This window comes from Lissotriton vulgaris, chromosome 8, assembly GCF_964263255.1.
Source record: "Lissotriton vulgaris chromosome 8, aLisVul1.2, whole genome shotgun sequence".
Classification (NCBI taxonomy): Eukaryota; Metazoa; Chordata; class Amphibia; order Caudata; family Salamandridae; genus Lissotriton; species Lissotriton vulgaris.
The window spans coordinates 1259465637-1259481891 of NC_141696.1; the positions used below are offsets into that span (position 1 = coordinate 1259465637).

Here is a 16255-nt window from a genome sequence, read left to right on the forward strand (position 1 = left end):
TCCCAACCAATTGGCATGCCAATTTCACTCAAAAGCTTCTTAATATTGCGGATCCAACTGACTTTATGGGAACCATTAAGGTTCATGACCTCTATCAAGCCATCAAGGTATTTAGAGAGCTCGGGGGTCCGCCATAACATGGCCCAGTATAAAAGCGGTCGAAGCCTAGCTAAATCCCGAATAGGGCGGCGGCCCAGATCACTCAATAGTGGTTTGATAGGGGTACCCATCGGAAGGGATGCTAGCTCTCTAAGGAACTTATTTTCAGAGGTGGTAAGTGCACTAATACATTCGAAGCCCCACAGCTCGGCACCATAAAGGGCGCTGCCCACAGCCTTTGCAGCATATATATCTAGGGCCGGGGCAATGGGCTTAGAGATGGACATGCGATGTTCCCGCCCCAGAACACCTGTCACCCTTTTGTGGTTCAAAAGCATTTTATCAATATGGGGCTGCCACTTCAGATTATGAGAAATTCTGATTCCCAAATAATCAAATTCTTTTATGCGCTCCAAAGGTTCTCCATCAAGATAGAGGGTGGACCTGGAGGACTTACTTGGGTTGAAATAGAGAAGCTTAGTTTTGGTGGTGTTAATGACTAGGCCTCTAAGTTTACAGAACAGACTAAAGCGATTCAACAATTTTTGCAAGCCCACAGGAGTTTTTGAAACCAGCAAGGTGTCGTCTGCGAAAAGTAAGGTGGGCACTTTATCGCCTGCCAGGACCGGGGCATCTGCATCAATTGGATCATATCATTTTAAGAGGACTGTTGTTTAGCAGCAATTATTTCCAGCCCTTTGCCCAATTCAGGTAGGAGAATGACTGGATGATAGTTGTCTGTCAAAGCAGAATCCTTAGTAGGCTTTGTAAACAAGCAGGAAAACACCCCCCTTTTCCATTATTCCAAAACAATTTCAGACATAGTTTAGCGTTTGTGAAATCAGCAAGGTATCAAAGTAGCTTTTAGAAATCAGGATAGTCGGGTTTATTAGAATGAATACTAACAAATATGTTATTGTCCCTCTTAGCTTACAGCCATGTTAGCAGTAAGGGACGGGGGAGGATGTTGTCTCATTTCTGGAGCTCTATAATATCATATTAATAGGGAGTATAGAAGACTGTTAATACCTGGGCATGTCAGGTCTAACCGCACAGTGCTTTTTATTTGTTGGCATGTTTCTAAAACCCTCTTCTGATGTCAATCAACTCTGTATTGTGGTATACAGATATGCATCACAGCCAACTTCTGCCTGGGCGGACCTGCACAAAATTCCCCAGTGACACTGCAGACTTTGTCACACCCCTCATCATGAACACCAGCACCCCCATCCGATCACCGGCCCGAGCACACTTACTGAAAGCCATCAAGAACCTTAACAGCTAGATCACTGCATGCGCCGACACCCTGGCTGTGCTCAAGCGCAACCCAATGGCAAGAGACCTACCACAGCCCAGCGGGAACACTGGGAACTTCAAGCAACTGGAGTGCGAATGGAGAACAAGTCAAGACACCACGGATAAAGACATCTTCACATCAGCCCTAAGCCACTACCACCAGTAGATACAGAACACCAAGTGTACAGTTCAAATTGACGCTAGTACTAACAGCAGCAAGAAAATCTTCCCTTCCATCAAACATTTCACTGTGCCTCCTGCCGCCTCCAGCAACATCACCCCCTCACAAGACCTTTGCGACAAGCTCTCAGAAACAAGTTTCATATTGTGAGGAGGAATCTGAGCGCAATATTCTCAACCCTGCACTGCTACTTCTGGTACCCAAATTCTTGCAGGCTGGCCTCAACCATTTTTTCCAAGGACCCGCATAAGCGGGGCAAACTAATAGAATGTGGGAGTATGTTTCTATTTGGTCTGCGCAAATGGGGCATTTGTTGTCCGTTTTGGGGGACCATTTACATGTGAAAGATTTGTGTTTGAAATCTTTTTATTGAGGTATCAACAAACAAGATTCAGTTAGTAAAGAGGCCTACGTCATAGGCCAGCATATGTCTCAGTGCTGCACAGAGCATCAAAACAACACCAAAATGAATAGTCCACCCCCCTCCCTATCCCCACCTTCTCCTCCCACCTCCTCCCCCGTGTAGCCTGTGTAGGCCAAGAATCAAAACGCAGATCCAGCACCTCAGCATGCCAGATGCCGACATTTAGTTTGTACTTAGGCTCAGCTCAGGAAGGTGAAGCACCCACAATTATCGAGGGCAGGACAACTCCAGGAACTCAGTGCACAGCAAAGAGACAAAGGGCCCCCACCCCTCAGCAGAAGTGGCCCCATCACCCTGGAGCGAGAAGGAGATGCGCTCCATACCGAGAACATACCATAATCTATGTAACCATCCCTGCATCGTTGGTGTTCTGTCTGTGCCCCAGTGTGATAGTATATTCTGTAGTGTCGCCCCAGGGCTATACCCAGCTGCTTACCCTTACGAGACTTGAGGGGAAAAGTAAACCTAACTGACACTCCTAGGACCACATTTGCTGGAAAGCGTAATAGCTTAGTGTCGAAGTGACCGTCAATCTCGTCCAGCACCTGCATCCAGTATGTGGTGAGAATAGAGCATTCCCACAACAGGTGTAAAAGTGTACCTTCAGCGTCACATCCCCTCCAACAGGTGGGGGAGCAGTCCGGGTCGCGCTTGTGAAGTCTGGCGGGTGCAAGATACCAATATGTCATTATTTTAGTGGCTGTTTCAATGCTAGATATATTACGCGCTGAGTATAGGGCTCTATAATAAATGGCAGACCATTCTTTAGGTGTCAAGGCCCGGCCAAGTTAAGTTTCCCACTGTCTTTGGCCTGCAGACTTTACCTCTTGTCCTGGGGGTCGTAGGGTGTGGTAGAGTTCTGTGTTAAGTCGCTTTGAGGAGAGTTTTGAGAGCAACCAGCGCTCGTATCTAGTGAGAAACCTCTCCACCCCGTGCTGATTTGAGGTTGCATGACCCAGTGTCTGATTTGTATGTAGTGGTAGTGCTCCGTTTCGGGTATGGGTAGGTCAGACTTAAAGTCCTCACAGGATCGAGGGCCTTCAAGATCAAAAAAATGCCCGATAGACCTACGTCCAGCTGTATCCCACTGACGAAATGTCTCCCAGTCAAGGCCTGGGGAGAAATCCGGGTTTTCCATAATGGGAGTAAGGGGTGAAGGGAAAGATGTCAGGCCATGACGGAGAGCTGTAGCATCCAATGCTTTCAGTGTGGCGCTAACTACAGGGGAGCCATATAGAACAGGGAGTCTAGCAGCCTTGAGAAGAAACTGGATTTTCCAGAGGGCTTTCTTTGCAAGCACACGCTCCATAAAGTGCCAGCTCTTTTCGGACTCTGGTTTGAACCCCTTCTTATAGAGCCGCAGCTGCATCGCTTTGTAATAGCGGTCAAGATCAGGGATCCCCAATCCCCCCCCCCCCCCCCCCCCCCTTCATGGGGTCTAAAACCCAGGTCCCTACTTATGCGTGGTCTCCTGTCCGCCCATACAAAAGCGTTCAATTCGGATTATAGCTGCTTTAAAACACCTGACGGAGGTTCCACAGGAAGGTGTCTTGTAGAGCTATAGTACTTTGGGGACTAAGCTCAACTCGAGGACTGGTATTTTACCCAGCCATGAGAGATTAAACGGCCGCCACTGTTTGAGCTCCTGCTTAGTCTGGCGCAGTAGCCGAGCGTAGTTCAGGGATGTCGTTTCAGATGAGGACAACGTTATACCAAGATAGGGCATAACCTTTTGGTCCCATCGAATAGGACATGCCTGGGACAGAGCCGCAAGAGTGGTCTGCTTCAGAGAGCAGCCCAATTCTTGGGACTTAGCCACATTGACCTTAAATCCAGAAGCTGTCCCAAGAACGCCTAGACTGAAGTATGGGGGACTCCAGCGTGGCAACAACATCGTCAGCGTAAAGGCTTGATGGAATGGCCTTTCCCCCCTGAAAAGAATCCCCTGTATGCGCTGATTCTCCCTGACCCATTGAGCCAGTGGCTCCATGTAGAGAGCGAATAATAAGGGGGAGAGCGGGCAGCCCTGGCGTGTTCCCCTGGCAATATTAAAAGGGGCAACGGTAAAGCCATTTCCTCTGACAGTAGCTGAAGGGCGGCTGTAGCCGCTAAAAACCCATTGGCGAAAGCGGCGACCAACCCCGAATCTCTCGAATACAGTCTCCAGGAATTGCCAGTGGACCCTGTCAAACGCCTTCTTGGCATCTATTGACAGAAAGACTTGCTCCTTCGCCTGTCGGCAGGACTTGTTCAAGAGGTGCAGCATCCTTCTAGTATTATCGCTGCTCTGCTCTGCCTCAGCGAATCCGACCTGGTCAGGATCAATTAATCCCGGCATCAGTGGCCCTAATCTAGCTTCAGGTACCCCTGTGAAGATCATGAAGTCAATATTCAAGAGGGATGTCAGCCTATAAGAAGCGCAGTATCTTCTGTCTTTGCCGGGCTTGGGCAAGACTGCCACCGACGCCAAAAGCATTGTGGGTGGCAGTTCTCTTGCATCAATGATGACATTTAAAAATTGCGTCAATATTGCAGCTACAAGTGAGCAAAAGGTTTTGTTAAAAAGGGGCGGTAAAGCCGTCTGGGCCAGGGGATTTAAGAAGTTTAAGGCCGAAATAACTTCTTCAGATTCTAATAGGACTATCGAGGGGCGCTTCCTGGTCGTTCGTCAGCTTGGAGTGTTATGCCTTAGGATAGCATAGGATATGTGTTTATAAAGTGCTCGAATGCCGAAGCGTCTTGGCGCTGGTGTATGTGAAAGTGGTGCAGCTAGCGTTACAAAAGCTATATTGAGACATCAGCCAGGTCTTTCCTAAAGGATTGTCTATTTGACTGAAATCGCATGGCTATTGGCATTTTGTTCCACAGCTTTGCTGCACAGTGAGAAAAGGTTCTACCACCCCATCTCACTCTCCTAATGCCTTGAACATATCCAGATGGATTCTGATCCGATAAAGCCTGTGCGGTGTACAACTTGGCTTAAAAATCCCGGAAAGTGTTTGCTATGTTATCACCCCGCGTTGTCTCGATACCCTCATCAGTGAGAATGAGTGGAACTGTCGCTGCCTGCCTTTGCACGAGTAATTTATGGGCCAGTAAGCAGCTGCACTTGTTCTCCCACTCCCCCCCCCCCCCTCCCCCCACTCCCAGTGTGGAATGCATGTTTCAAGCGAAGCGCAGCATGTTCCGCCTTGTCCAAATCAAGGCTGGCTAGTTGCGCCCTGGTGGCTTTCAGCTTTTGCCAGATACGTGGGCCCGGTCCTCTTCTGGATCCCTTCTAGTTAGAGTACCTGCATAGAAAGTTCATCCCTCTTCTTCCTGCGTGCCCTCTTGTCAGCAGCCGATGTAGCTATCAAGTCGCCCCGAGCTACTAATTTGAAGGTTTCGCAAAGTGAAAAAATGGAGGTGTCTTGCGCGTCGTTTATAGCTAAGTCGTCTTCTAGTGTCTTCGTGAGGCGGGTTATGACTTAGTCTGTGAAGGAGGGTATCCCTAAGTCTCCAGGAGTATGACGGTCTAGAGGTAGGGAGGGGAACAGCAAAGTCGTAGGCAGGGCTGCATGATCTGAGAGTGCCTGAGGCTCAATGACTGAGGTCTGCGCTGTCTGAAGGAGAGAGTGGGTTGCTAAAAAGTAGTCCAGTAGGACGTAGGTTCCCGGGATTGTGAATAAAAGGTATAATCAAGTGTGTGAGGATGCAAGTGCCGCCATAGATCAACCAATCCCAAGTTATGCAGCCATTGGCGGTGTGTTGCAGAGAGAGCCTCTGTCTGCCGCTGCCTTTGTGCTGATTGATCCATCTGACCGTCAAACATGATGTTCAGGTAGTCCCCCAGCAGGATTTGCTGTTCAGATGGAGAGGTTGTCACCTATCGCCTTGCGCAAAAAGGTCTCCTGACCCCCGTTAGGAGTGTATATAGTGGCCAGAGTCAAGGTGCAGCCCCTATTATCACAGAGTGTGCCAGAAGCCACCCTTTAATCTCCGCCACCCTGGTCCCCACCTTCCAAGGAAACGTGCAAGCAACCAGGATAGCTACTCCGGCTTTCTTAGAAGGGAGGGAGGGAAGAGCAGTACTGTTGCGGGAAAGCCTTGAAGCGCTTTCTGTGGGTATCACTGGACAGCAAGTGAGTTTCCTGAAGTAGACCGATATGGGCCCCAGAGTTTTCCAAGTAAGACAGGATAACCCCTCGTTTAACTGGGCTGTTGAGCCCTTTAACGTTGAATGTCAGAATCTTAACACTCCTCTACTCTAAATGGGATGGGAGGTCAATGAGGTGCTCCAGTTACTCTAAGGTTGTTTATCATGATCATAAGCCAATTCTGTTCTTTCATATTTTCTTTCGAAGGGAACTGTGTGTGCATTGCATTCTCCCAAAGGTGCTGCATTTTGGTCAATGTACTCTTGATGTTGTGGAGCCAGCCAATCTTGTGTGAGTGGTCGGCCTCTATAGCATCCCTAAGAGCATCAGCATAGTTAGCCAACTCGGGGGTTGACCACATTCTGTACCGGTATGAAATAGGGCGAAATCTTGCTAATTCTTCCAAGGATTTTTGACCTAGATCATTGAGCATAGGTTTGAGGGGTGCTTTGTGATAATTCGATGAAATGTATTCTCTGCTGAGATGAGTGGAGTCAAATTTGCGAAGCCCCAAAAGTCAGGCCCATTTAAGACTGAGCCCACTACTTTGGTATCATAAATCTGCCGTACAGGACTAATCGGCTTTGTAAATAAGGTTTTTAGTTCTTTTGCTAATGTGCCTACTAGTTGACAATGTTTAAGGGAAATAATTCTGTTTTGGGGCCTCCAACTCAATTTCCTGGCCTAAGTGACTCCTAGATAACTAAAACCATTGGTTTGTTCTAGGGGCTTACCGTCAAGTTTTACGATGCCCCTAAATGATTGATGCTGATTAAAAAACAAAAATTTTGTTTTAGCTGTGTTAATTACTAGGCCTCATATACTGCAGAATTCTTCAAAGCGGGAAAGTGCACGTTGCAATCCACTCAGGGTTTTTGAGATTAAGAGAGTGTCATCTGCGAACATTAAAATTGGAATCTTTGAGCCTGCCTGAACCGGTGCATCCGTTGGGTAAGTACCTAAAAATTGGGACTCTCCATTCAAAAATAGAGAAAATAATGTTGGTGCCATAACACACCCTTGGCTTACCCCGTTCGCTACTAGGAACCTATTGGTGATATTGCTCTGGGCGCCCACAGTACAAAAGCAGCATTCATCGCCACTAGAGATGACATATGCATGATCCATGACAGAGAAGACAGAGCAGCCTCATTCTCTTGACTGCTCATCAGGTGACTACATGAGATTGGCTTCCAAGAACCTGCTGCCTGCCGGATATGCTCGTTCTTAACTGAATGAATACAAGCTGGCAGCCTGGCATCTTATTCCTCTGAAGCACGCAAACTCATCTGCGGAGTGCTTAAAAGTTCATCGCTTTGCCCCACCATCTTCAATGCATACATGATCACTTTGGCCAACTTTATCTGCACACACATCAGCATCTTCTCCTACGCAGTCGACACACTACTCATACTCCTTCTATTGGACAAGACCCTAAACACAAGAAATAAGTTCGCCGCTAACTGGATGAAAGTCAACAGTCTCAAGCTCAACACTGACAAGACAGATGTAGTGGTGATCTTCTGCAAGAACCCCTCTCCATGGGACTCCAGCTGGTGGCCGGCATAACTCTGACCCATACCCAGATCGCACTACAGGAACATCAGAATAATAATCAAGAGCAAACTTGACATGACAGCACAAGTCAACCCAATCATTGAATCCTGCTTCCACACCCTGAAAATTCTGAGGAAGATCTTCAAATCGCTCCCAAGCAACATCAGCTTTTAAATCACTTTGTATTGTCTTTAAAGCCCTATAGGGCAGTGGACCAGTGCCCTTACAAAATAGACTAAAAAGATACTTCCTCTGGAGGTGTCTCCGCTCTGCCACTGCCAAATATTCCTAAACTTAGGAAGACCAACCTGTATGGTTGAAACTGCCCAATCTAGAATCCGCTCCCTGCTCCCATCGGGTCCCTGACGGATCTTTTGCAATTTAGGAAAGCCCTGAAAAGCTGCCTCTTCCCGTAGTAACTCTGTTTATATTGTAGCACGTGGCACGTTTGGTATTATTTCAGTTGCAGTGTATCCCCTCCACTATCTTCCTCTTTTTTTTCCCCTTGAGTTCCTGTGAGGATTTTTTTAGAGCCAGGATACCATTCTGGTCACAGTTCTGGACCATGTATTTATTTCATTATAATTGTCAATGTTTAACCATGCTTATATATGAGCTTTTATGGCATTCAGCCGAAATAAAGCTTATACGAATGAACAAAATGCTGTGTAGTGTTCATCTAGCGTGCCTAGTATGTGAAATTGGGGCTTGTGGAGACAGCGCCTTTCACTCAATTTTACACCGCATTGGTGCAGTATTCATGATTTCATTTAAAAATAATTTCTACTATTTTAATGGACCGTGCTAGCTGCTTTCATGCATTACAATTCTAAAGTAGGTAGAGCTCTCTCACTTTGTCCAGAGGAAAATAAACCTTCCCAATGCATGGTGTTTAAGGTAAAGAGTGCTGAATTAGCGATGGTTTTTCTCAAATGGCATTGCTACAGCTTGTGTACGATTTTGCTTGTTACCTGTTACAATGGCAAGAGCAACTCTCGTGCTTTTGGAGATGCAGCTTGCTTTTTTTGATATCGGAAAACATGAATGTATTTGCAGTGTTACTGTGTTCATGCTTCTTGAAAGAAATCTGCACCTATCGTGTTGAACATTGCACCTTGAAAGTCTCTAAGTGATTGTGGTGTTGCTAAATGCAAACAATGGAGAGCGCTCAGTTCTCGTCTCAAGTTGTAGTTTAGCAAATTTTTTTGTAGGTGTGAACATTTTCAAAAATATATTTAAATGTTGTTTAGTAACTGTATTCTCGTGTTTCCCTGTTCTAAATGTAGACGTTTTCCAAATGACGGTGCTGAAAAACCTCGCACCTAGTTATTCTTATTGACCTGGCAACCAGTAAAAATAGGTTATTTTCTATCCATAATTTAGGAAGTTCTACTTGCTGTTAACGGTGGTTCTTTTCAATTAGTTTTGTAGTGATAATGCTCGGGGGGGGGGGGGGGGGGGTCTACTGGCCACCTGCCCCCACACAAATTACAGTAGAATGACGCCGTCGAGGAAAAAAGACGTAAGCACTGTACCTAACCTTAATCATTCTAGCCACATTCTTATGGTCTTTTTCACATATAAATCTCGCGGAGGTTCCAGAAACTATTCTTCACTGCTTTTGTCATGCATATCCTGTGCTACTTGAAAAAAGTGCTTCAACACCTCGTCAAGAGTAGTAAGCGCTATATAAATACAATTAAAACACATTCCCAGATGCATTTCATGTTCTAGTCTTATCACTGTAGCCATCTATGTCTCTAGCGGAACAATCTTTCCTCCTAGATGAATGAATCCATTTTCTCAAGATCGTTAATTGCAGACTTTACAGAATTGGTATACTGTCTTCTCGATGTCCATTTATTGTTCATCCTACATTTAAATTCTCCCTTACTTCTAATACTCTCTCATTCAAAATATCCTTTTTCTACTCCTCTCTGTGAATAGCTTTATATTCCTCATACCTTATGCCTTCACTCTTGTATTCACCCCATTCCTCTTTTCTGATTTGGCACATTTTTGTTGCCATGCAATTTAAGAAGTCTGCATTTGCATTGCTTGCTCCGAGGTGATTCTCTACGGAATAACTATATTCATTATGCCATCTATGGTCGGCAAATTGTTAGCAGCTTATGATCACTTCCTTTTAACAAACTTTGTGTCCCACAAGATATGTCTGAATTAATTATTGACCCACATACATGCAAATATCTCCTTTTTCACTGCTGAATGTACTCTTCCGCGCCAGTGCGTGTCTTTGAAGCATAGGCAACTAAATATCTCTTTGGAACTCAAATTTAACATAGCTCTTCCCCAATTCCATCCTTACTACCATCAGACACTAACAAACATTTTAACTCTAAGTTGAAACTTTTAAGATGGTTTTCACAACAAATTGAAAATTTCATCTTTTCAGAAGGTTAAGTAAACTGAACTTCTTTATTTATGAAGCATGCTGGCAGGTAATTGAGATTAGCAACGTTTGTTGTATAGCTTGAGTTATATTCTGCCAAATTTAACTGTTTCAATTCAGGATTTATTTCTTGCTCAGTGCTTTCACTAAACCTCTACAACTTTCCGTGCATGTTAGTCTGCAGTCCACGGATGCCGCTTGTAAGTATAGAATTCACTTTCACCATAACATAGAGGCATGTCAAAATACATGTCAGCATTAGGTCACGTTTAATAATACAGCTTTGCTAAAATAATGGTTTTCAAATTCAGGATCCAAGGTTGTCTGACAAGTGCTCATTGGTTTTTCCTGCAACAAACCACACTTCGTGAGGTAATATGTTATATCTTAGTATTATGTATGGTTCATTTTTACCAATAAAAAGACCTCAAACTCTTTCTGGGTGGGCCCGTAAGCTGCCACGGTCTTCTGTGTGGTTGGTAAACGGTGTATTTCGTATTGTGGCCGTTATGGAAAGAAATTTGATGTTGCCTGGGAAGTTAGAAGTTACTTTGTATTCAACTATTTTGTGGCAGACTTGTGGCTGCGCTTAGACATAACAGGAAGGTGTGGGAGAGAATCAAATTTAGCGTACCACTATTATTTCTTATCTTGACTATTGTATTGCAACATTTATACCTCTTTGCGGGGTACTGATGCACTTGCCTGGAAATTACTAATTTTATTCAGCGTGTTGGTTCAGTGTGGTCCTTTTAGCCTACTCCTCATTAAGTAGCAGTAGATGTTCTAGAAACCAGGATAATCTTCTGCATGACTAAACATTGATAAGTCGGAAGGAAGGAACAAGGGAACCCTACTCACTCAGGAACCAGGGTACGTACTTTACATAGAAAAACAGTGGTTCCAGTGGAATATTACAGTTACTGCTTGTAGTAACAATAGTGCTTAAAAGCCAATACAATCAAAGGGTTATAGGCAATGGCGGAGAGAGAAAAAGTTAGGCAGCCGACATGGAACAAGTTTGAATGGTATACTTATATTTAAAAAAAATCACAATATATACAATCATAAAAACAATCTAAGTGTTGTAGTGTCCCCAGTGTGACAAACAGAACCAACATTAAACATTGTATTCGTGACTAATTGTGATATTTACATGGTTTCGTAAGTCAATAATACTGAGAAAACAACCATTCTGAATATTCAAACAGAAACAGATGAAAAAACACTCTATACATTCATGAGTGCTGTGTATAAGGTTCGCTTTCTATTGTCGACGGCGTTTCGACCCTGCGGGGGATGGAGGATCTCGTCAGGACAGAGGATATGAGGACATCTGGATCTAGCTATGCTGAGTCACATGTGAAGTGAAGTGACACCAAGGTGGGTGAAGGAGTAAGAGAATTTTACTCACAGTGAACCCAGCCGGGTTGACTGTTGTCGCGTGACTCAGTGGAACCAGATATGGGCGCTGAGCAGTGGAGCGCTGATTCTAAGTGGGCTAGTCAAGCCCCCTGTCGGGCGGAAAAGTCCGACAAACTGCAAACTCCCTTTCCTTTTGTTCTGTGGCATGTTCCAATTGTGACTTGATTCAAGAGCTCTATTCAGTGTTTATTATGGATGGTAAGGGCGCTGCATGTAAGACAGAACTTAAAGGAACTACATTAGACGGTGGTATATTTGCCATTTTCTCTAAAGAGAAAGCATATAATTTTATTGTAGCCATAGTACTTGACTCATTTCTTCACTCTGGTGGACATTAACTTTGATATAGATATAAAATGATTTTTCATCTCTTGGGTTTAACAGTTTCAGTTTGTCCTTTTACAGAGCATTTAACCTTTTCAGCGTGAACGTTTGGAGCCTTATAATTCTAGCATCTTATTCACAAGTGTAATCACTACAATTTTCTGCAGCTACTATAACTCCATCGGATTGATGCTCAACCCTGAGGTCTGTTTCTTTCAAAACCTTCAATTTTGGCAAATTTTCATCCGTGAAGTCTGTGAAAGATGCCTCCTTCATTCGGAACCAGACATAGGAATGACTTACTTCAAGCTATTGAATATTGAAGAGTTTACTATGGTTTGATAATGTACCTTAATGTTCCACAGGCTCTGATGATGAAATGTCATGGGGTCCAAACTAGATCAGGTTACCACATTTTAAGCCAGCAGAGACTTTGTCTTGGCTATTAGTGATGTCCCAGACTTAATGATGATACTATGTATTGTATGGAAAGCAAGTCAAGTCAAGTCAATGAATTTATATAGCGCGCTACATACCCAGAGGGTCTCAAGGCGCTTGAAGAAGGGTGGGGAATTACTTGTCGAATATCCAGGTTTTAAGTTGCTTTCTGAATGCTAGGTGGTTCTGAGTGAGGCGAAGGTGAATGGGAAGTGAGTTCCAGGTTTTAGCCGCCAGGTAGGAGAAGGATCTTCCTTCCATGGTGGTTTTGTTGATGCGAGGTACAGCAGCAAGGGCTTGATTTTAAGAGCGTAGCTGGCGGGGGTGGGGGGGGTGTAGAAGGAAAGTCGTGTGTTGAGGCATTCGGGTCCAAGTTCGTAAAGTGCTTTGTGTGCGTGGGTTAGGAGCTTGCTCCTAACGCTTGGTCTGACGCCTAATTACCTTTCTAAATGTTTTACTCTAGCAATACCGCAAATCCAAAATTTGCTATCCATAAGTGGAATTTTAGAAGTTGGTAGTAAGATGGCAAGCATTTGCCGATAGCTGGGGTTATGCCATTGATCACATTGCCGGTATCACTGTGTTCAGTCTCAAGTCTTCTTTGTCTTCAGCATGAGCTTAAAATATTATTACCTTAGCCAGGAATATTTTTTCTGGTTTTGTATTTTTTTTTGTTCTTTTTTTTGCAGTGTGTTACTCCATGGATTCTTATAAAGGGCACTTACTGAAGAGAATGACCTCCTCATTTCTTGACCAAAGATATTAAACTGGGGCAGTGTATTACAATAAGTAAGCAAGGTGAAATGCTTGCTCACATAGCTTGGTTTTGATCCTACGTTTCAACTCAGTTAGAACTCCAAGATCCTCAATAGGCAGCAAAAAGGCATTCCCGGCCACAGAAAATGAAAATATACGTCCACTTTACCTGAATCCTGACACAGGTGTGACATATTTTTTGCGGACTGCAGTGCTCTCGTTACTTCCTACCTTTAAAAACGTGGAAGAAAGGATACCCTTGCGCCCAGGTGCCAATGTGTACCAGAGTGACTTAATTGTATGCGTTCCTTGAATGATAGCTGTTGCTTACTTGGTAAAAGTATGTGGTCATTCTAGAGAAACCTTCACACCGCGTGTGCGGCTGCATTTTGGAGTTGCTGCAACCTATCAAGCAAATAGCTGAATACACTAATTAAGAATTACAGGGGAGTCAATAGGAAATGGCTAAAGCTATTTGTTTCTGAAAAAAAAGGTGTGAAAATTTTACTAATCCAATGATAAAATGATAAAAACTCTAGCAACTGATGAGCTCCTGTCACATAAAATAGTTGAGATGTTTAATGATGCCATCACTGAATTTGATACTTAATCATTGTCTTCTAAATATTGCTAACACAACATAACCTTTATTTGTGGACTGCACGCTCACCCCCGATGCTGACTGTTGGCGTTGTTGACAAATAGATGTTTATTATTACGAACCATAATGTTATTCCCTTCATCCACTTAGAATGACTGTGCTCTCACCTAGTATCTAATCTATGAAAAATGTAAGTTGTGGCCCCCTGAGTTCTGATTCTGCAGCCCAAAGCTGTCCCCCAAGCAGTAGTGTCCAACAACACAGCGGGATATGAAAGCAGGGCGTTTAATAGCATAAACAGGAAACCACTGCATCAGCCTGAAATAGGGTATGTAGGCTTCCGTTTCAAAATCCAAGGTAACGCTTGCAGTTTTCATTCATACCTTCTGGTCATCCCCTGAGCAGGAGTTCCAAACAACACTGCATTCCCTCAAGAACTAATGGAACAGGGCCTGTAGGAGGCACAGCATAAACAGGAGTATATAAAGACATTCTGCCACACTCCCACATTTGTTGCCATGCCATTTTAAATCTCCCCTACCGTTATGGTCTTGCAGGTATTTATATTCCCTTGTATTGAATGCGTTGTTGGCACTTTCTTGGTGCTGTGTGGGTATAGCATCCAACTCTAGATTGCAGCGTATGTAAGAATGCCTGCTTGCCTAGCTAGTCCGCCTGGCCCTCAAACTGTTATAAAGCATAATTCAGTTAAATACAGCAAATACTATAGTCAATATAGAAGCACAAACACGAGAGGTTTAGTGGCCTGCAGCAACTATCCCACTAGCAGTCGAACCTCTGCAGCCATTAAGTAGGATGTCTCGTGTACTTCAGAATAAGAGGAAGCTCCGCCTTCCTTCTCCAGGTCAGGTGTTGAGTACGTTGGGAGACAGTTTGCTAGTAATAGTGAGCCATATTAAATGTAGTTTGAAAATATTCACCCATGAAGTTATATCACTCAGTTACTTATTGATATTTATGTGTGTCTGGCTAGGTTTCTGCACTATCACTTCCTGCATTTCAGTTATAATGTCAGTGGACATACAGAAGGGTAGCCCCTGTCCAGTGGTATCTTTTGTGGCCAGAATTCAACTTACATGCATATTTCATTGTCATTTACCTTTAGTGGAGTGCAGCTAAGTCATATTGCCTTTAATATGTGATTTTTCTTTCTACATCCAGGATGAAAGTAAAAAAACTGCCTATGATTCTAGCTCTTCATCTAAAAAGATTCAAGTATATGGATCAACTGCATCGATACACAAAGCTCTCTTATAGAGTAGTATTTCCATTGGAGCTTCGACTTTTTAACACATCGGGAGATGCCACCAATCCTGATAGAATGTATGACCTTGTTGCTGTGGTAGTTCACTGTGGAAGGTAAAGTTTGCATTAATTAATCTCTAATGTTTGAAACGGCTGCATACTGATATTAATGAGTAACGTATTAGAGGTTTCACACATGTTTGTGTAGTTTACATGATCTACCAATCTGTAACCCACTTTTACTGATAACTCACTGAAGAGCACTAATTTTTTGCTGCTGATGTGTTCCGGAAAGGAGAGAGAGCCCACCTCCTGGCAGTGCTAGACTGGATCCTGAAAATTCTTTCAGCAATGGTCCTGCATGCAGTATGTGGTGCTACATCTCAAAAGCACCAGGTTTCTTATCGCACAGCCTTCGGATTTGATACTTTTAGAACACTATTGTACTGACCCCAATCACAATTTGGGAAGCTGGAGCAGGGAAACCGTATCAGAGTCAACATCTTCGAGTTTTGTGGACTTAGACGATTTACTGAATTTTTCTGTATTTTTCCAATTCTTTGCTGGTAACAAACCTTACTCACTTTCTTTTTGCTCTGTGTCTGTTCTGTGGGATCGATGGAGGTAATTAAGAAATCGGACAGCCAGAGAACACCTGATAGGGGCACAAATCATTTTAATCCTGCACCCTCTTTTTAACTTCCGTAACCTAAAACGACAGGTTATAAACTCCAATGCAGATGAATGTTTGTTTAAGCTAAAAACACCTTGTTTATAGACTGGGGTTCCCATGACAAACACTTGACTGGCTGAAAGCCACTCAGAGTCTGATTTTTCCGGACGCCTCCCTCCGTGCCTAGCTTAGGATTAAACGTTACTGAAGTTCCTTCAAACAGTGGCCCACATGCTTGGCATTCATGTTGGCACATTTTAACCACGGACACTGTTAAGGACATACGTTTTCTTACTATCAAAGTCCCTAGAAAAAATCCATGGAATTCACCCATTCTGTAGTAGGGGATCTCTGTGTATAGTCATAATCTAGTGAATAGTCCCGCCCATGTGCGTGGACCCCGGGGCAATCAAAAATAATCTCTTAAAGTGTCGAAAAATGCAGAACTGCACAGACACTTAAGAGAGAATTAAAGACAGATAATGCAGCCTATAAAACCAGGCTACACTGTCCAGTACTTCAACTAGAAATTCCACCAAAAATCCACAAACAGCAAAGCCTGTCCAGATTTCCCTTGCCTCGGCAGCAAAAACCCCTCTGGAATGATAGAGAGGAAGACCTGGACAGACAAGCCCCATAGGCTGCCATTATGTGGCTCAGAACAGG

At 43.9% G+C, this 16255-nt stretch overlaps 1 protein-coding gene across 1 annotated transcript in view; it reads left to right on the forward strand.

The window, feature by feature from the left end:
* The window catches only part of USP12 (ubiquitin specific peptidase 12), a 437577-nt gene that overhangs the window by 333648 nt on the left and 87674 nt on the right, over nt 1-16255 (forward strand). The window contains exon 7 of the mRNA XM_086935175.1: nt 14833-15030. Within this exon, the coding sequence (XP_086791301.1) occupies nt 14833-15030 (198 nt within the window). The remainder of the gene's footprint in view (nt 1-14832; nt 15031-16255) is intronic.